Here is a 20,411-nt window from a genome sequence, read left to right as displayed (position 1 = left end):
AGAAATCGGTAACTAGTCTCCAGAGAGGGCTGGGAGAGACCATGCATTGGATTGATTTGGAGGCCTCTAAAAGTGTGAACCACAGGAGGCTTTATTATGCAAAAAAATAAGTTGAATTTTTCATAAGTGAAGTAAATAAGAATAGAATCGGCATACACCTCAATTTGGAAATTCTCCACTTGGAAATATATCACATGGGAATTCCTGAATAGGAACTCCCCTGGCTGTCCAGTGATTAATAAAGCTCGCTTCCACTGCATGGGGCACAGGTTTGATCCCTGGTCAGAGAATTAAGATCCTGCATGCCCCTGGGTGTGGCCAAAAAAAAAAAAAAAGGAATGCCTATACAAATGAAGGGGAAGAGATACATGTTCATGCTGATTCTCTGTGGCACTTTTTATAATAGTGGAAAACTATACAGCTATCCAGCTGCCGCGAAGAATGTGGCAAAGAGCCTCAAAGACAGCCCCCATGACCCCCACCTCCTAGTATTATAATCTTTGTATTGTCCTCAGCCTCAGTGTGGGCTGGACCTAGCAACTGTTCTAATGAACAGAATACAGCAAAAGTGATAGGCTATCACTTCCACTATTGGGTTACAAAAAAAAAAAAAAAAACTGGCTTCCACCTTGTCTGTCTTATGAAAAGGACTGCAAGGTGAGGAACCAAGCGAGACCTCCAGTCAAGAGCAAGCAAGGAACTGAGGTGCTGTGTCCAGGCAAAGGTGAAAAAAAGATCCTGCCCCCAGGCATGTGAACGAGCTTGGAAGTGGGCCCTCCCCCAGTGGAGCCTTCAGATGAGACTGCAGCCCCAGCCTGACTGCCACCTCAAGAGACTTGAGCCAGAAGCATCAGCTAAGCTGGGCCTGGATTCCTGATGGAGAAACTGTGAGACAGCAAATGCTATTGTTTTAAGCCACGGAATGGTTACATCAACAGGCAGTTTATGCAGACTGGATGGTTTGTGGGATTGGAATGTGTCCACTTAATGCACCAGGGGAAGCAACCATTTACCAACAGGACACAGAGTTACTTGTATTGAATGATGTGGAGGAATGGCCATGATTCAAGCGGGGGTGGGGGTGGGGGTGGGGAAGGCAAGATAAAGAACAGATAGAAACTGACCTCAGTTACATAAAACATTTAAGAAACTATCAATGTGTATCTACAACCATAAGCGTATAAACCCAAACACCAAACTGATGAACCTGCCTCTGAGGAGGCTGGTGGTTTGCTCAGTGTTTGAAGTGAGAGGGGAGAATGAGGTATGAAACAATACTCCACTTTTTGTTCTACACTTCGGTGGGTTTTTTCCATCTTTGTGAAACTAGATTCCTATGTAACTTAATAAAATTTTAAGATTTCCTTAAAAGCCCAAGGTGATAGGAAAATATTAGTGAGTTTTATGTACCTTGAGACAACTATGTTTTTTAGAGGGTGTCATTTTTCTCAAACTTTCTTCATAGAAGTAGGAGGCGGGCACTCTCTCACCCAAGACAGATATCTAACCATTAATGTGTCAGTGATCTAGCTTTTTTTCCTTTTTCCCAATTATGTTCTCCCACTTTTGCCAGATCTGTTCCTGTAGAAGAATTCTCATCAGTTTCCCAGTCTTGCTTCCAGCCCTGCATGCCTGGCCGGAAAAGCAAATTGGTCAGAAATGAAATGTTTCTAACCAGTCACTCACCCAAATTACAACTGTCATGGATGCCCTGGTGGTTCTGACAAAGTAGCATGCATTTTTAGACATAGTTTTGCCCTCTAGGAGCATATTTTGACCAGTGATGGCAACCTGGCTAATGGCAGCTCTCCTTCAAGGGCTCAATCCTGCAGGACTTACTTCTAGCCACATGGGGTCAGAGATTCAGAGGCACGGGGACCTGCCTAAAGCCACACAGCTCATTGGTACAGAAGCTGGAATCTCAGCCCTGATGTTTAAGGCCTGTACTACTTCTACACTGCAGCAGCTTTAACCATATCTCATGCTCAGAGAAAAACTTTCCGGAAAGTCCTGCTCTCTTGGTGCTGGCTGGTTCTGAGAGGCTGTTGTCTACACCTGGGCTGTGAAATGTGGAGGTGAGCTCTGTGCGTGCACCTCCTCTCTCTGGGCACGCCGTAACCCACGGCTAGCTTCTCTTCTGGGATACAGTATGGGGTGATGACACGTGACAGTCTTCAGTTCATCTAACTGGGTGCTGAGGTCAAGGGCCCCCAGTGACTGGGAACAGCCATTGGTTTGTTTGATCAATTTGTCCCGGAAGGCCTGGAGGAGTGTCTGTGTTTGCCCACGGGGCCATGTCCACCCTGGTGGGAACAGCATGGCCTGCGCCCTGCTAGTCTTCTTCCCTTTTGGTGGCTTTGGACGCCAGGCAGTCACTCTCTCCTTGGAAACTCTCGGCTTCCAGAACACACCTGCCGGCTCCTCCTGTCCCCCAGCCGGGGCCCAGCCCTCACATGTGGGTCCTCCTCTGGCCTCTGGCCTTGTCCTCGCGTCTTCTTGTTCCAGAGGTCACAAAATGGCGGCCCGGCGGCCTCTTGAGACCCACCAGCGGGTTTTGTTTGGTCCTCACAGTGTTTTTTTGTTTGTTTTAATTTGAATGCTGTGAGGCGGGGCAAGCACTCCCCAAGTTCGCCACAGTCCCCGTCAGTCCCTGTCGTCTTACACCCGTCCGTGTCACGCATTTCCATCACCTGCCTGGCCCCTGGAGCCATCTGAGTTTTCGAGAACCCCTGCAACGCACGCCACGGGGGAGACCTCGCCCACTCTCCCTCCGACCTCTTGTCCACACCAGAGTCGCCGAGGGGGCTTGCGTTTGATGCTGAAGCCCAGCCTCCCTCCCTCCCCCATTGGAGTATTCGCTTCGACGGTTCTAGAGGACTCTAGGGCTGGGATCGTAAACTCAAATGCCTGCAGGAGCCAGGTGGGCCACATAAATGAGTGAACTCGCCAGGTATAAGAAAAGTCGACGGCCAGAAATATAATCAAATGGAATCTTTACTGAACGCTGGTGAATGCATGGAACATAATACAAACAGGTATGGAACTGGAGTTTATCTTTTAAATCCAAATTGAAAAAATACAAATTGAAAAATAGAAATATTTAATTACTGAATTTTTTTTTTTCTTTTGTAATTCTTCTGCTCTCTGGACTACGAAGCCAGAGGGCGGGCCTCATCCATGCCACCCCCAGATGTCAAGGGCGGGACTGGTGGCTGAGAACTCGACCTGGACTCCTGAAGCTGGGAGCGGCATTGAACTTGATTCAGTTTTTTAACGGAAAACGGCTGTTCACAAGCGTGGGTGCATCTGAACACCAAGATTCAGGACGACTACTGGAGAGTGGTGAGGGGCTGTCATCTTCTGAGGGAACCCACTGAGCGACCAGCAGCCCCCTGCCCTGGAGTTCAGCAGCTAGTATTTGCGGTTTGCGTTCACACGATCGACAGTAACCAAGAAGAGCAAATGGGACAGTGTTAGTTCATTCTCATCAAGTCTGGAGGCTGGGCGCCTTGGGGCAGTTTGGTCTCTAGCCCCACAAGTTGAATGAACGCTGTCCAGGCCATGCCTTTCCTCTCTGGAAACCAACTGCAGCCAACAGAAGGGAGTCAAAATCCTCCCTGCCAACAGCTTCCCCATGTCTGCCTGGACTGGATGAACACGATCATACATTCAAGTAGCTGTTTGTGAATGTCCTTGGGAGAAAAAGAGTGTTCAGACGGTAGGAACTTTGACCCAAAGTCTCTGACTGACCTTCTCAGGGGAACCGAGGTGTGGGTTCTGGCTCACCTGAAATGAGCCAAGTTGATGGACTCCAACAGTTCAGACTGCTTCCCCATGTCACATGACGACAAGGTCGCAGAGCTTCTATAAAAGACACTGGGTCAAGTTCGTCACCAGCCTGCCCGTGGTTAAAGTACAAAAAGCCTGTCACGGGTGCCGTGTCACGTATCCCACCCCACTGACCTTTCACACCAAGGTCGGTGCCTGGTAATTGATGCCATGACCTGCCTTGAGTCTGTGCCAATGACGCCACCTCGGATCGAGGCGACCCGCCTGCGTCCCCCGTGACACAGATGGTTTGATCACCACCGCGGTCTGCAGCTGTGCTTAGGTGTTTAGACCAGCTTTCGTGAAAAATGTGTTTCTCTTGACACACAGAAAACAAGTCACTTCCCAGGGTCGGGCCTGCCTTGGCACCATGTCACAGCTTTCTTCGGTCACATCGAGATTCTCCACACCACAAATAAATAAAGCTAACTGGGTGGTGATAGTTCATGAGCAGAGATAGTAAAGGCCATGACTGATCTGACGCGGTCGAGCAACTGGACTTGTCAATCTTCAGATTTCTCTTCCCCTCCCGCGAGACGCGGATGCCTGCTAGACTCAGACGACAGTCCAAGCAGACGGGGGTTTCTGTTCAGGGGGCGTCTCTTTGGCTCCCTTATAAACTGGATGTCCGTGGGCTGGAACGCCCGGGTAATTTGTGCCACGTGACTCCGGACCCTCGAGCGGCAGCCGTGCTGCTGCTCCCGTCGGCTTTCTGAAAGCGGCCCTACTGACACTTGAGGCCCTTCTTCAGCTCGCTGAGAAGCGCGTCCCGCGTCTGCTCCGTGTACTGGTCGAAACTCTTACTGTGCTTCGATTCATAGTGACGCTTCAGGTTGTATTCTTTCAACACAGACACGATTTTTTTGCATATTAAGCACGTAGGCATGCTCTTCACCTCCACAAAGAAATAGGCTCGCTCCCATTTCTCTCGAAACACGTGGCCCTCTCGTTCTCTCTTTCGTTTTGCCACTTTTGGTAGAGACATGGGTACAAGAAAGATTTCACTGTCTCCGAATACTACCCCAGGGACACCAACCGTGCCAGCCCCATGCCGAAGGAGACAGCCTCCTGCCTCGTGGTGGGGGAGTCAGGAGGGAGTGGTGGGGACTGTGGCGAACCAGAGAGCACACGCCCCATGGAGAGGGACGGCTCCAGCCCACTGTTTGCTGGGCAGGAGGGTGGCCCCAGGGGAGCCAGATCTTCTGACTTGTCAAGAGAAGACGAGACTGCAGATTTTGTGTGTGTATGTGTGGGTGTGTGGGTGTTTGAGCAAGAGACTCATCCTGATTTTTACAACTAACTCATTAGGGAAAAAATGCCACATAGCCTAACACAGGGAAGGCCAAACAAAACTCATCTGTAGAGTGGCCCAGGGGCCACCAGATTGCAACCTCTCTCCTGGGACAGGGACCTGGGCATCTGATGCTAACAGGCATCTCAAGCAATGCAGATGCTGGTGGTCCACCTCTGGACCACATTCTGAGCATCACTGCTCCGGGGTTGGTCTGACAACAGACAACTAAGTCTCTGCCTACAGGCCAGAGCAGCTGCCCCTGGGATGTCTCCCTAAGGACAGCCTCAGGCCCCTTGCCTCATTGCACCCCAAACCTGTACCTCTTCCTTACAGCCCCGCCGGGTCTCCCATCACCAGGATGGCCCCACTGTCCACTCTATCCAAAGCCCTGGAAGCCTGGTCTCTGCCTGCTCTCTCCACACGAGACCTCTCCCGTTCCTGCGTCTTCAACCACCAAAGCACACAGGCTGCCGCTAAGCACACTCCCCGGGCTCCCAGCGTGGCCCCGGTCCCTCGGATGTCCCGGACCATCAGCGATCACCACTGGCTCCTTCTCCCGGCTCCCACCTCAGGGAGGCCCACCGTCTACCAGCACTCAGGCCAGGTCCTGGGGACCACCCTGGACCCCACCCTCTACCCGCAATTTTTTGCACATGGGCACGCCAGTCTGTGGCCTCAGCCCTCCTGCCCCCCAACTCCGGCCCCTCCTCTGGCCTCTCCCTCCCTAGGAACATGACCCGCGGCTCCTCCCCACCTCCTGTCTTGCCCCCTCACCTCCCGCAGCCCCCAGGGGGCTGACCCCCAACCGACCTGGCCCTGGCCCCCAGCCTGGCCCGCTGCAGCCCTGCCGCGTCCCGCGGACAAGCCTCCAGCTGCTGAGTCTGGAATGAGCTCCCTCCCCGCCTGACGCCTGCTTGCCTCTCCAGGCCTGCCTTCCCCCACAAAGGCTCGTGCTCCCAGAGGCCTCGACTGACTTGTCCTCTGACCATTCCAGGCTTCCTCCTGCCCCACACGTTCCTTTCTGTCATCTTGGCACCTAGACTGTCACTGCCTTCCTTCACGGCCTCGCTGACTGCCACTAACAGGCGTCCTCTGGGCCCGCCTGGTACCCTCTCTACCTCCATGGGCGCTCGTGGTCCTAGGACCTCTGCCTACAGCCTCCTCACCTCCCCAGAGCCAGGCTGCACCAGAGGGCCTGACTTACCACCGAGGCCCCGGCCTCACCAGCCAGGGGCCTCGGGGGCGTCTGCTGAAGCAAGAACAAGGGCAGAGGTGTCTCCCCCCATCTCCTCTTGCCCAGTTCTGGGGGATGTCAGTGACGGGAGCCGGGGCGTGTGTTAAAAGGAACTTTATTGGGTGTCGGGGTTCAGATGAGGTCCATGAGGATGTCGTCCTCCATGACGCTGGGCTGCAGGCCCGGCTGGGGGACCGGGCCCCGGGGCCCCCCGCTGAGCAGCATCTGACCTGGGGGGCAGTGGGAAGGGACTGCATCTCCCGGTGGTCCCTGGGGCCCGGGAGGGCCCTGGGCCTGAGTCCTCCCTCCACCTCTGGAGGCCCGAGGCACGGGGGGGTCGAGGGAGCCCCGGGGGGACCCCAGAGGCGCCTCCTGACCCCACGTGGCCCTGGGCTGTCTGCCTCCTGAGAGCCTGTGGGGGCCCGTCCCCAGCACAACTCTCAGGCCCTGAGACTTTCCCAGCAACCCCGGAGGACACGGAGGTGGGGAGTGGGGGGAGGGGGAGAGCGCCTGTTGCCTTGGCTCTCAGTGCCCTGGGCTGTACCTCCCGGGGGCCCATGGAGCCCCCATGAGCTGCAAGGGCTCCCGCTATTCCTGGGTCCCAGGACTTCACTCCCCAGAAGTCATGGGACACTGGGACACAGCCCAGGCCCCAGCCTCCCCCGAACATCTTACCTGGCAGTGGAGCCCGTGGGGGGAGCTGAGAAGGCCAGGACTGGGCCGGTGGCGGGTGAAGCAGAGGGGGCCCCAGCTGGGGCTGCCCTAGGCCCTGGTGCGGCGGGGGCAGCAGCGCAGGGGCCCCTGGCGGCTGGAGGTGGTGGAGGGAGGCCTGAGGGGGGGGCACCCCAGTCTGGGGCTGGGGGGCGGGCAGAGAAAGTGGCTCAGAGGCCCCGGCGGAGAGCACCCACCCACCTCACTCCCTGGTGCGGCCTCTGGTCTCCCTTCAGAATCTCAGCAGAAGCCCACGTAGGACGGGTGGGGCAGGGCCGGGCCGACCTCCAGGCACTCGCTCCCATCAAACCAACCTCCCGCTTCCATGAGGAAAGGAATCCAACTGTCAAGCCCAGGACCCCCAGCTCCCATATGCCCCCCTCCCTGAATCTCACCGGGGGCGGGTTGAGGAGGAGGCTCCGCAGCTGGGGGTTGGCCCCAGGATTCTGGGGCCGGAGGAGGGGTCCAGGAGGGGGTGGGCCGGGAGCTGCTCCAGGAGGGCCTTGCGGGGCGCCTGGAGGGGCCGGGGCAGCACCCTGGGGCTGGGGCTGCCCAGTGGCCGCAGAGGCCCCCACGGTACCCTGAGGCTGGGGCTGCGGCGGGCGGAGCTGGAGCTGACGGGAAGAACAGGGGTGAGGGACGGAGCCCCCAGACCCCTCCACCTCTTCGGCGAGGTCAGAATCACGGCGTCCTCTGCACACCCCCCCACCGCGACCCTGTCCTCACCAGGTTCTGCGAGGGTCTTGCCTGGTCCTCCAGAATGGGACCCAGCCCAGGGGGTGCCTGCTGGGCCCCCATCTGTGTGGGGAGAGAGGAAGCAGGTCAGTGGCTGGGCGGGGATCCCCGTGCCGGGGAGGGTCTGTGCCCTGAATGGGACCCTGTCAGGAGCCGGGAACGTTTTCCTGGGCTGGGGGGCGGGGTGTCTAGGATGTAAACTTTATGCCCCTCAAGAAGGAACTGTGTCTTAAGAGATTCAACAAGAACACTCCTTATATAGGAGACAGGCTGCAGGGAAACATGGGCTGAGACTGAACTTGGCGGAGGAGGACGTGCCCAGCCCCGGAGCCCCGGGGGTCCTGCCGTCAGAGTGGGGGCCCAGGGGGGCAGCACAGGCACCGGGGCGGGGAGCTGCAACGTCGCTCACCCCGCGCTGCTGCTCCAGCTTCTGCTGCTGCACCTGCTTGTGGTTGGTGATGACCTGCCGGATGCCATTGACAAAGCCGCTCTGGTCATAGGGGATGAGGCCCATGAAGATCTTCTTCTTGGACGAGTAGAGGAGCATGAGCACACGCACCTCGCACGGGGCCGTGTGGGGGAAGTGCACGCAGCCCGCCTGCGGGAGGGGATCGAACTGTCACACCCTGCAGGAGGCGGCACCCCACCTCTCTGGGTTTTAGAAGGTTCTAGAAGCCCCACAGGCCAGGAGCAGCCAGCTTTCTGCTCTGAAAGGTGGCGGAGACTCCAAGTTTGGCTTGAGGCTGCTCCAGAGAGCTGGGTGCCCGAAGGAACAGGGTGCAGCTGGGCCCCTGCTAATGGCTGGGTGGAGAGCAGAGGAAGCCCCCTCCAATCTTGCCCCCCTCAAAGGGCTCGCAGCTGAGAGGGAGGGAATTCTACACAAAGCTGACACGGGAAGTGTGTGCTCAATGGTGGTGGCAGACACCCTGACTGACAGGAGTCCGAGAGGCCCCTGGGGCGCCACACCCCCTCGACCTCAGCGTCTGCAGTGAGACTTGCAGGAGGCGGCGCTCACACCTCAAGGGATGGACCTGGGTATCACACCCGCCATCCTGCACGTGGCTGGCTACACAGGAAGTGCCCAGGGAACGCTAGTGAACGTGAAGCAAGGCCGTAACACGCGAGGCTTCTGGGAGAGGGCTCTTAGTGGAGGAGGCGCTGAGGAGCTTAGGGAACCAGTGAAAGGAACCTCGGCCAAGCCAGTCTCACTTTCTCTGGCAAGGTAGACCCTGCTAGTTGCTTAACATCTGCCCCCTCCCTGCGAGGAGAACCCTGATAGTTTGGGTAGCAACCCGTCTGGGCCCCAGTGCCCTCACTGGTGCCTGCTCCCCTGTGGTCTCCTCTGTCTCTATGGGTGGCCCAGGGGCCCGGGTCTAGCCCAAGACGTGAAGGGAAGCCTGCTTGTGTGTGTGGGAATGTGCTTTCCTAAAGAAGGGGAAATACAGGCTGATAATACACCTCCTTCTTGCCCTCCTACATCAAGTCAGACAGGATTCCTTGAGCTTCAGAAACTATCTCACAGCCACGAGAGAGAAACAAGGAGAACCCCAGAGATCCTGGCCCTGATGAAAAGGGGCTACAGACCTAACTCTGAGAGTGCCCTCCTCTGGATGTCCTGTTGCACGTCACAAGTGAATGCCTGCTTGTACCAGGCTCTCAGAACCCAGATGCCACGCTGTGAGGGAGCCTGAGCCACACGGGGAGGCCACAAGGAGGCACTCGGATGACCAGGCGCAGCTGAACCCCAGCTGACGGGCAGCACCATGAGAGGGGGCCACCTTGACCTCCAGCCCAGATGAGCTTTCAGGTGAGCACAATCTTAGCTGCTATCTGATGGCAACCCCATCAAAGACCCCGAGCAGGACTAGCCCAGCTGAGCCCAGCGGACCCACACAAGACTGCAAGAAATGATAAACTGCTGGTCCAAGCCTTCACCCCAAGCACCTATCTGTTCTAAAACCTCTGCCAGTTGGGTGTGCTGTGACTTGCAGTTGGAGGCATTCTTAACTCTCAGGATTGCCTTCTTTTTTTTTTCAGGATTGCCTTCTTTAGAGAATTTTCCTGAAGGATCCATGAGGTAACCTATGAGGAATCCTCTCTCGTGGAAAAGAGCTGGGTTCACAGAATGGACTCAGTAACTGGTTCTGCTCCTATTTCAAGACCCTCCCTTAGTGCAATGAGCTGAATGGTGTCCTCCAAAAACACATGTTGAAGTTCCAGACCGTGGCACCTGGGAACGTGACCTTATTGAAAACAGGGTGTTTGTGGAGGTAACAAGTTAGGATGAGGCCATTCAAGTGGGCCCCAGTCCAAATAACAGGTGTCCTCATAAGAACACAGACACACACAAGAGACCACCACATGAAGACACACAGTGAGGACGGCCGAGACGATGAGAACAGGAGACTGGACTCAGGCTATCTAAAGCCAAGCCCGCCTGGGGCTACCACCTACAGGAGGCAAGGAGGGGTCTTCGCCCAGAGCCTTTAGAGCACGTGGCCCTGCCTACACCCTGATTTGATTATATTTCTCTTTTCTAGAAGTGCGGGAGAACACATTTCTGCTGTTCTTGGCCCCAGGAAGCCATGACACCTCGCAAACCTGTCAGAGCCCAGAGCTTTCTCCGATGGCTCCTATCACTCCCTGCCACAGTTTTAATGTGGAAGAGACCTCAATCCGGCGCAGAGTTGAAGAGCCCAGCGTCACAAAGGTGGCCCCACCATCAAAAATGGCTCCCTGGGCCCAGGGGGACAGGAAGCCACCGCCCGGCCACCCGACTCACGAAGCCGTTGCCCATGATGCGGTAGAGGCCTTTGAGAGAGTCCAGGTCCTTGTTGGTGAAGTGGAACTGGACCATCCTCGAGTTCCGGAACAAAGGGCCCAGGGTGGTCTGCGGGAGACACCCAGGTCAGCGGGCGTGTGGAGCGGGCCTTGAGGAGGGGAGGACAGAGGCGGAGGGGCAGGCAGTCACCCACCGCCGGCACTCACCAGCAGCTGCTGGGGGATGAGCTGCATGATCAGCTTCTGGGGCCACTGCTCTGTTTTCCTGCGGCGACACCGGGAGACATGTCAGGAGTCGCACACCCCGGCTCACCACCCACCCTGCCCTGGACACCTACAGGTTCTCGCCGTGATTCACATAGACCTGACAAGGCAGTGACCGGGTGAGCTTGGTGTTGGCGTCCACGGAGGCGGGCTTGGGCTTCTAAGGGGGAAAGAAAGGCGTGTCTGGGTGAGAAGGGCCCTGAGCCTCCATCCCTTTGACCTCTCCGCCCTTCCCAGGGAGCCCCTAAAGCTCAGGATAACCCCCCAGTTTAAGGCCCACAAGCCCTGGACCCCTTCATCAGACCACCAATCTCGCAATCCTCCAGCCTTCAAGTTTCACAAATGTGGGCCTCCTCCTCCTGCCTGCAAACCCCACCACCCACTGTCCCCTCCATGCCACGATCTCCTGGGTCCTCCTTAGACCGAGAAGCTGAGACTTCTCTCAACCCTGAACTCTGAGCTACACATCCCAAGCTTCCTCCGGACTATCCTGAGGACGACAAATCCCATGACCCCAGGGGCGCCAGTCCAGCCCTGCGACACACCAGGGCTGGCCCGAGGGAGCCGCTCACCTCCTGCCACTCGAGGACCCCGCTCCAGGCCAGGTGTTTGTTGGAGACTGACTGCTGCCCGCCAAGGGCTGGGGCCCCAAGCTGGGCCGGGGAAGGGCCGCTCACCCCGCCCGGGGCCACAGTGCCCGCCTGCCAGAGGGGAAAGAGAAGGGCCACAGGGCAGGGTCAGACCATCTCCTGAGAGGGGCTGTCCTGAGAGGGCCAGGCTAACAAGCAGAAGAGGACAAAGGTCCCTTCCTATGTACCCCCAGGCCCAGAACACCACTGGGCCACACCTGGGACCACAGATGCTCTAATCCTGTAGAATTCAGGTTCTCTTGAGAACCCTGGACTCCTAGGACCCTTTGGGCTCCTCAGAACAGTCTTTACCCGCCCAGAGTACCAGCCCCACGATTCTACCCCCAGACCCATTTGTCTCAGCCTCGCCTGTAGTGCAGGCTCTGTGAGCTCCCGAGGACCTCAAACAACAAGACCCACGTGCCCTCGGGCCCTCTTCAGGAAGGCCGACCTCTCCTCCCCCTGCACTGTTGGCAGCCAGGAGGCAGGCACCTACCATGGACGGTGCCCCGGGCTGTGTAGGGGGGGCCAGGCCCGGGCCTGGGGCCACGGTGGAGACCAGGCTGGGCTGGGAAGCGGGAGGCGGCTTGGGGGCACCAGGGGGCCCTGGGGGCAGCTGGGTGGCCTGGGTCTGGCTGTAGGGGGGACCCACTCCTGGAGTGGCTTGCTGAAGAGGGTTGATGGGCGAGACTGTGGGAGAGACCAAGGGAAGCAATGTGGGCGGGGGTGCGGAGACCTGGCTGCCCAAGCCCACAGCCCTGCCAGTACTCACAGCGAGGGCCCAGCCCCGCCTTCTGGTTCTTGGCCGCCTCCACGGCATTCTGGGCAGCCACCTGAGCGGCACTCAGGTTCCCGGGGACCTGATGACAGAGGGGAGGGCCTGGTGAGGGCCATCCTGCCCAGCGCCAACATCCTAAGAGGACGTGACTCCTGGCCTGAAGAGTCCCCCCTGCAGGTGTCTCAGGGGATACCCCCTAATCCCCAAGGCTTAACAATTCCAACCAGGCCTCTCCCGAGGGGCCAGGGTCTCCGCCAAGCCCTAGGAGCACGTCCCTCCCCTGGCAATGTCCACACCTGGTACTGCTGGGGGACCGGTGGCAGAGGCTGCTGGGGGGCTGTCGAGAGTGTGGCGCCCGCGGGTGCAGCTGGAGGCAGGGGCACAGGCTGCTTGGGCTGGAGGGGGCCTGGGGCTGAGCCACCCCCGACTGAGCACCGAGGATGATCAGGAGAGCCCATTAAGAAGGGGATTGAGAGACACGAAGAACATCCGAGTGAGAGGGAGCCGGGGAGGACACCCCCCAACCCTGTGCCCCCCAGCAGCCCCCAGGCTCACCCGGCAGCACAAGCCCCCGCACCAGCACCATGTGCCGTGGGTCCTGGCTCACGTCTGCTGGCGGCTGCAGGGGCTCCAGCATGGCTGGAGGAGCCGCCTTCTCAAACAGCAGCCTCAAGGCAGGCAGCTTCCGGGGGGACACGATGGAGAAGTAGATTCCTCGCTGCACAAGAGGGGACAAGCAGTCAGGATGAAGCCTCAGGGCCAAGTCCCCGCCAGGCTCTGGGACAGGAGACCCAAGACCTAGACTAGCTGCCCTGGGCAATTCTGGGTTGCAGCTCTCCCCACAGAGCCAGCTGGGCTGGCGAAGGCGCCTGTGCCCACCCTGAGACCCAGGCCGGCAGCCCCCAGCCCTCCTCCCTCCGATCAGGAGGCGTCACCTCTCCGATCTTCTGCACCAGCGTCTCCGTCGTGCACCCTGAGTACGTGGTGCTCTCGACAGCAGGCAGCAGGTACGGGGGCGAGTTGCAGATAAGGAGGCAGACTCGGTGTGTCTGGCCGCTACCAGGGACAAGGAAAGGTGGGGAGAGGATGGCCGCAGGGACCCCGAGGAAAGACCCGAGCCAGCAGCAGCAGTGACCAAGTCCTCCACCCCCCAGGAAGTCCAGAGTGGGAACCCATTTCCCAGCTGAGAACGCTGAGGCCCAGAGAGCCTCCTGAGTTGCTGGAAGTCACCCAGCCACAGGGAAGGCAGGAGGCGCGCTCCGAGCCAGCTCCCCTTTCAGACGAGGATTCCGAGACAGGGAGTGGGCCAGGGGACACCTCCTGCCTCTGGCTCCCAGTGCCCGGCACAGACAGCCCACCCAACGCCCCAGGGAGGCCAGGGGTGGAGCCTGTGACCCACCAAGCAGCCTACGGGCCAGGTGGACAGATGGGCGTGGGCCCCGCACTGGGCACACTCACATCTGCTCCCGCATCTTCTTGAAGTCGTCGAACAGCTGCAGGGCCGTGCTGAGGCCTTCAGCGATGAGGCTGCAGCTCTCGCCACCCCCACCCATGAACCTGCAGGGGGCACGTGGTCAGCCTCTGGGATGACCAGGGCCGCCACCCCCCAGTCCCCAGGAGGGGCCCACACTTGGGCCGAGCCTCTCCACAGTCTGTGCCCCTCAGGATGGGGGCACTCGGAGTGTCCCGCCCTATCCCCAGTGCTGACACAAGGACAGGGGACGTTTGTCACTTCCTGCGAGGGGGTCCCTCTGGCAAGAGGCCCCATCGGAGGACAGAACAGAGTAAGGACCCAGGACGCTAAGCCCAGGAGCCTACGCTGTGGCCCAGTCCCCACGCGCCTGCCCCGCGCTGGGCCGTCTGCCTGGCCTTCCCCTACCTTCCCAGCCTGCTGTGGGGCCTCCTCTGCCCTCCCACCTTTAGGGGTGAAACTGCATCCCTCAAAAAGGCATGCTGAAGTCCTGACCCCCCACTACCACAGGATGCAACCGGATTTGGAAACAGGGTCTTTACAGAGGTGAACAGGCCACGATGAGGTCGGAAGGGTGGCCTGAACCCAATATGACCAGTGTCCGTATAAGGGGGACAGGGAAGCAGAGACACGCTCAGAGGAAAGCGAACATGGATGTGATGAGAGAGGGGGCGGGACGCCACGTGGCGATCAGAGGGACACTGCACAGGCCAAGGAATGTCTGGGGCAACGGGAAACTGGAAGAGGCAAGGAAGGACGACCCTCCCCTACATGTTCCAGAGGGAGCATGGCACTCCCCCCACCCCACCCCCGCCGTCATCTCACACTCCTGGACCCAGAACTGAGAGACGGTAACTTGCTGTGGTTATAAACCACCTTGTTTCCAGTACTTTGTCCCAGCGGCCCCAGGAAACTATGACACAGGAAACTATAAACACAGACTTGGTCTCTCCTCCACCTGATCTACAGAGGGGTCACCGGTGTCCGTCCCTGTGGGGTGGGTGGCAGGCCTCTGCCGGACGGCAGCTGCTACCGCCATGACTCTCTGGGTCACGTGATGGCAAGGCTGACCCTCTGCTGCGGGGGACATCTGGGCAGACTGGGTCCTGTGGCTCTGCACCATGGCCCTTGTGTCTGTGTCTCCCCCACCAAGCATGGATGAGGTCTGGACTGTTCTTGTCCCCAGCCACACACACCCTGCCCCCCAGTATGGCACAGGGGAGGGCTTGGAACTGTGTGTTACATAAACAAATGGCTTCAAATCCAGCCTTGGTCATCAAGAACAGAGCTGAGCCCGCCCCGCCCCGGGCCCTGCCCACCTCGCTCCATCGCCCCCTGGGTACATCCGAGAAGGTCTTGGATGCCCCCGGAGTCTGTCATCCGCCATACACCCCAGTCTCTGCCTGTGCTGTCCCCCCAAAGACCACACACCGCCTCCCACTCTGGCCCAGGTGGAAACCCTGCACATCTATCCCAACTCCCATGTCATCCTCCTCTAGGAAGCCTTCCCCACCTGCCACGTGAATTTAGAGCCCACCCTCGATCACAGCACATGTCCCCCAATACTGTGACTATCAAGCTTCCTCCTGCAGCCTACCTGCCCCTAAGAAAGCGCAGCCCTCTGTGAGACCTGAGCCAGCTCCACGATGTGCCTGAGGACACACGGGCTCCAGGAAGTGCCTCCTGAGTAAGTGAGCCGCCAAAGCGTGACCCCTCTGTGCTCTACCTGAATTCCTCCCCAGTGCAGACTTTGGTCCTCTGCTCCTACACTCAGCCCACACCGCTCCTCCTCCCCAGCACCCATTCCCCAGATCTCCTCCTCCTCACCATCCAGACTCTGGTTTGCACATGAATTTTAACACCACAGAGCTGGGGCAGAGGCCAATGAATCAACCAACCCTGGATCCACCCTGCTGCCAACTGCCTGTGCTGGAAGAAATCAAGCCATCTTCCTGGCCGGGCTAAGGGTAGGGGTGAGGGGTAGGGGGAGAGACAGGAAGCAGCTGCCGCAGGCATGCGGGGTCTTCTCTTAGAGGGATAAAATGTTCCAGAACTAAACAGAGAAGATGGCTGCACATTTTAAATGTACTAAATACCACTGACTTGTCCACTTGAAAATGACTGCTTGTGTTATGGGAATTTCACCTCAATTTCTAAAAACAAATAATAATTTGAAGGAAAGTGAGATCGACTGACCACTCTGAGACCCTAGAGTTTGCTTTTTTTTTTTTCCCTTAATGAATATTAAACATAAGCCATCTGTTACCAGCTCAGAGAAAGACACAGAACAAATATTTTGTCTAAGAAAAACTTAAAACTGGGGAGCAGGAAAAAAAAATATATGGACGGTTGGGAAGTAGGTTTTTAAATATCAAAAAATTTCAAATAAATCCCTCAGATTAGAAATAGAAAGTGAAAGTGAAAAATGAAAGTGTCCTGGGTGATACAGGTGGGCTCTGACCCACTGCTTCCTTATCCTCACGCCCTGCTCCAATTGTTCCTCCTGAGGTCATACCCCTGAGTCCTTGTCATCCACTTTCACAGCCTAAGAAGCCCCTCCCCTGGAGCCCCCCAGAGGGACTAGTCAAAATGAATGAATGTGAACCGCAGCCAGCTCTGACCAATGACTGCCGCAGCCTGTCACCCCATGGAAACACTAGCTCCAGAGGGCCAGGACCCTGCTTGCCTCCTGCCCCCTCAGTACCTGAAACAATTTGCCCCACAAATTGTCTGCTGAATGAATGAACGCACAAACCAGTGCACGAATGAAGGCATAAACGCAATGTCACAAAACTATGGGGAAGACAACTGGGCTGTCCCTCCTGATGCTGTATCACTCGCTGTAGGCGGTGGGGGAATCGCCTCACTCGTCAGACAGGAAATGTAACATCAGAAATGAAACTCCTCAAAGCAAGAACTTTCCAAAAATCACACTGCCTGCCTTGTACTGTAAGTAATGGATGTTTCAGGAAAAGATAAGATTTCTCCACGTGGACAAGACTTGCTGACTTTCTTTGTGATCTCTGTTACAGACTTCCCCAGAACGTCACAGAAACCGAATTTAGATGGTTACACAGGACCTGATAAAACAGTGCCGACTATGAATATTCAATAATGGCTTAAAGTGTTTATCGGCTGATTGGGAGGATTCTGGTGAGCAGGCAGCACACAAAGCTTTCTTCTTTGGTTAAACAGACAGTGTATTCTAATCTGGTTAAGGGAGAGGGTGGATATGGGATGGAAGTGTTCACAAAGTATTTCCCTCTTATCTTCCTAGTGCCCTTGACATTTTAAACAAGGGGGTTCGACTCTTCCTCCTGACATCCACCATAAGGTTCACTTTCCTGGTGATTCTCTTCCCTAAAGCTTTCACTCGTTTATTTATTCAGCAAAGGTCTCCCAGGCCTCTTGGGTCTCAGGCCCCTGCTGGAGGCAAACAGCAGGAGAAATACCCAAGACCTGGGCATTCACAGCCCAGGGTGTGGAGCTGTAACAGGGAAACACCTGGGAGCAATGGGGCAGAGGAGAGAGCAGCTGACGGCTCGCTGGAATCAGGGAAGGACGTTGCGTTGGGTCTTGATGTTTATATAGGCGTTTACCAGGGAGAACCAGAGTATGAAGTACATTGTGGACATTCGTTCATTCACTTGTTCTACAAACCTTTCCTTAGGGCTCTTTCATGCCAGGCCCTGTGCTGGGTGCTAGAGACTTGAGGGACATCAGACTTGGACTTGAACCTCAAGGAGCCCCCATTCCGCAGTATTCAAATCTCACCACAATATATTCCAGAGGTTCTCTACTGGGGCGGATTCTGTCCCCAAAGGGACATCTGATAATGTCTGGAGACATCTTTGTTTTTATTGTTTATCACACTGGGGAGGGAGGGGACCACTGGCATTTGCGGGGTAGGGGCCGGGGATGCTACTGAACTCCTTACAATGCACAGGAATGCCCCCTACCCCTCCACAACATACATACAACAATCACCTGGCCCAAAGGGTCAACAGTGCTGAGGGTGAGAGACCCTGCTCTACCTGGACCATGAATTCAAACCACCATGAGAGGGGAACGTGAACGTGCAGCGCCTGGTCTAGCACATGGAGCCTGAAACAAACCAAGCGTTCAACAAACATTTTCTGCAGGGGTGAATGAAGATAACAGCAGCCCACAAATCCGTGTTGTTTAACGGACTCTGACCAGACCCTGAGCTGAACACAGTACGAAGATTAGCTTCTGTGACCCTCCCCAGAGTGCCGATATGGACTACCATTATCCCTCTGCAGACCAAGAAACCAAAACACAAAAGAACAGCAAAAGCTGAGGGAGCACTTAATTGTGTCAGGCACTGTTTTCAACAGTCATCCACTATTCGATGCCCAAAGTTCCCTACAGTGTCACCAGAACCAGATCTCCGATGAGCGCCATCTCCTGGTATTCATGCCCCCTCCAACACTGAACAGAACTGACCTGTATATGAAACAGGATGTGACACAAATGATGGTGTGTGACTTCTAAGATTTGATTATGAAAAGCTCTGTGGCCTCCTTTTGCTCTTTCTGTTGGATTGCTCAGGCTGAAGAAGGCCAGCTGCCATGTTGGAAGAAGACTCAAGCAGCCCCATGGAGAGATGTCTTAGGAATAACAGCTGGCAAGGAACTGAGGCCTCTAGCCAATAGCCACAGGGTTAGCCACCCTGGAAATGGATCCTCTGGTCTCGATCAAACAGTCGGATGACTGCGGTCCCAGCTCATCATGACTGAAATCCCACGAGAGACCGTGAGAACCATCCATCAAAGCCACCCCTGAATTCCTTACTTAAGGAAACAAGCCACTAGTTTTTTTTTTGGCTGTGCCCCTCAGCATGTGGGATCTTAGTTCCTCCACCAAGGATCGGACCCATGTCCCTTGCAGTGGAAGCACAGAGTCCCAACTGGTGGACCGTCAGAGAATTTCCAAGTCACTAAGCTTTAATCTGTTTTCTCAACACTGGAATAGTAACAGGATGACTATAAGTACTATTACCGTTCCCCTTTTAGAGATAAGTTCTATTAGACACAGGGGACAGGGACTCGTGGGTCTGGGAGTCCTGTTGTGGTAGAACTGAAAAGTGGCCCCAGGCTGTCTGCACCTGCAGTGTGAAGTATCAAAAGTCATTTCAAAGCACAGAGTCTTAGTCCCACCCCTCTTGCACTCAGGTTTCAATGCCCCTAGTAGAAAAAGAAAAACTAGAGTAGACAGGAGAAGCAACAGACAGAAAGGGGAAGAACACATGAGGAGTAGGACAGGGGTGCTGGACTTCCCCAGGCCTCCTTGACCAAGAAGTTCTTTCTACTTCCAAGCCAGAGAGCAACATCAGCTGAGCATACAGAACCAACCACTGAAGTGACCTAGGGACAAAACTACAATCCCCATCACAACCCTTTTTAGCAACTGATGTGAGGTGCTGGATCCAGCAGCTCAAATCCACGCCACCATTCCTCTGCGGTCCCTCCCAGGTTCCCCCAACCCTTCCCGAAGCCGAGAAAAGAGCTCACTTAATGCCATCGAGCCAGGTGACAAACTCATAGGCGCTGCTGGTGGGAGCGTGACATTGTACGTAGGACTCTGGAGCGCAGTCCACCGTGTTGAACACCACGAGGCTGTACTGGGTGCCCCCATACTGGGAGGGGAGGACAGAAGAACTTTTCATCTGGGACCCAGTTCCTTCCCCCCTCGGACCCAGGACCCAAGTCCCTCCCCTCTCTGACGCAGGGGTCCAGACCCCAGCCTCTCCTCCCTCGGACCCGGGGGTCCGGACCCCAATACTCCCACCTCAGACCCAGGACCCGAGCCCCTCTCCCCTCGGGCCCATCACCTGAGCCTCCTCCCCTCTCGGACCCATAAGTCCGGACCCCAGTCCCTCCTCCCTCGGACCCGGGGGTCCGGACCCCAGTACTCCTGCCTCGGACCCAAGACCCGAGCCCTTCCCGCCTCGGACCCAAGACCCGAGCCTCCTCCCCTCTGGGACCCAGAAGTCCGGACCCCAGCCCATCCTCCCTCGGACCCAGGACCCGAGCCTCATTCTCCTGGAAACCAGAGTCCTAGACCCCAGCCCCTCCTCGCTCGGACCCACGAATCCCGACCCCAGACCCTCGGACCCGGGAGTCCAAACACCAGCCCCTCCCGCCTCTGACCCAGGAGTCCAGACCCAAGCCCCTCCCACCTCGGGCCCAGGGTCCAGGTACCGCCCCCTCCTCCCGCAGACCCGAGAGTCCGGACTCCCATCTCCCCTCAAACTCGAGAGTTCCAAGACTCACGTCTCCCCCGAAGTCCGTCTCGGCAGGAGGACCGCCATTAAAATACCTGTGAGGGTCGGAAGTGAAAGGTCGGGATGAGGAGAGAGACTGAGAAAAACTAAACTCGGAGGGCGGGGTTGGGGCCGCGGAAACGGCACTCACTCTATGGCCGGGAGCAGGTAGTGCTTGCGGAGCCCTTCGAAGTAGGGCCCTAGGTTGGCCGTGCCCTCAATTACAAACACCACATCAGCCACGAGGCCCCCGGCGCGGGCCGGGCCCTCCGACCCGGGGACCATGCCCCGCGCCGCGGATGCCGCCGCCGTCGCCGCCACCGCCGCTGCCGCCGCCGCCGCCTCAGACACCGCGGGCTGAGCGGAAGTGCGCTTGCGCCTCGCGCGCCCCCGCGCAGGA

General features: G+C 57.1%; 1 protein-coding gene across 2 annotated transcripts; it reads right to left on the bottom strand.

Moving 5' to 3' along the window:
* Positions 1-2,976: 2,976 nt before the first annotated feature.
* MED25 (mediator complex subunit 25) lies at positions 2,977-20,382 on the bottom strand. Of its 2 annotated transcripts, none has more exons than XM_043436196.1 (18): positions 20,163-20,382; positions 20,022-20,067; positions 19,260-19,384; positions 13,713-13,811; positions 13,190-13,310; positions 12,810-12,972; positions 12,551-12,681; positions 12,249-12,336; positions 11,973-12,166; positions 11,420-11,548; positions 10,922-11,007; positions 10,791-10,848; positions 10,585-10,692; positions 8,212-8,400; positions 7,794-7,865; positions 7,463-7,681; positions 7,032-7,212; positions 2,977-4,797 (listed from the first exon to the last, which is right to left on the bottom strand). In XM_043436196.1, exons 1-18 carry the CDS (start codon positions 20,294-20,296, stop codon positions 4,553-4,555), a joined length of 2,388 nt encoding a protein of 795 aa, XP_043292131.1. In that variant the 5' UTR covers positions 20,297-20,382; the 3' UTR covers positions 2,977-4,552. The 2 variants fall into 2 exon arrangements, with proteins under 2 accessions (XP_043292131.1, XP_043292132.1); XM_043436197.1 differs by lacking the exon at positions 2,977-4,797 and adding an exon at positions 6,456-6,586.
* Between the last annotated feature and the right edge of the window lie 29 nt (positions 20,383-20,411).

The sequence above is a fragment of the Cervus canadensis genome, chromosome 18 (assembly GCF_019320065.1).
Source record: "Cervus canadensis isolate Bull #8, Minnesota chromosome 18, ASM1932006v1, whole genome shotgun sequence".
NCBI lineage: Eukaryota > Metazoa > Chordata > Mammalia > Artiodactyla > Cervidae > Cervus > Cervus canadensis.
The sequence above is the reverse complement of the archived record's forward strand: the minus strand, read 5'-3'. Positions and strand labels throughout refer to the sequence as shown.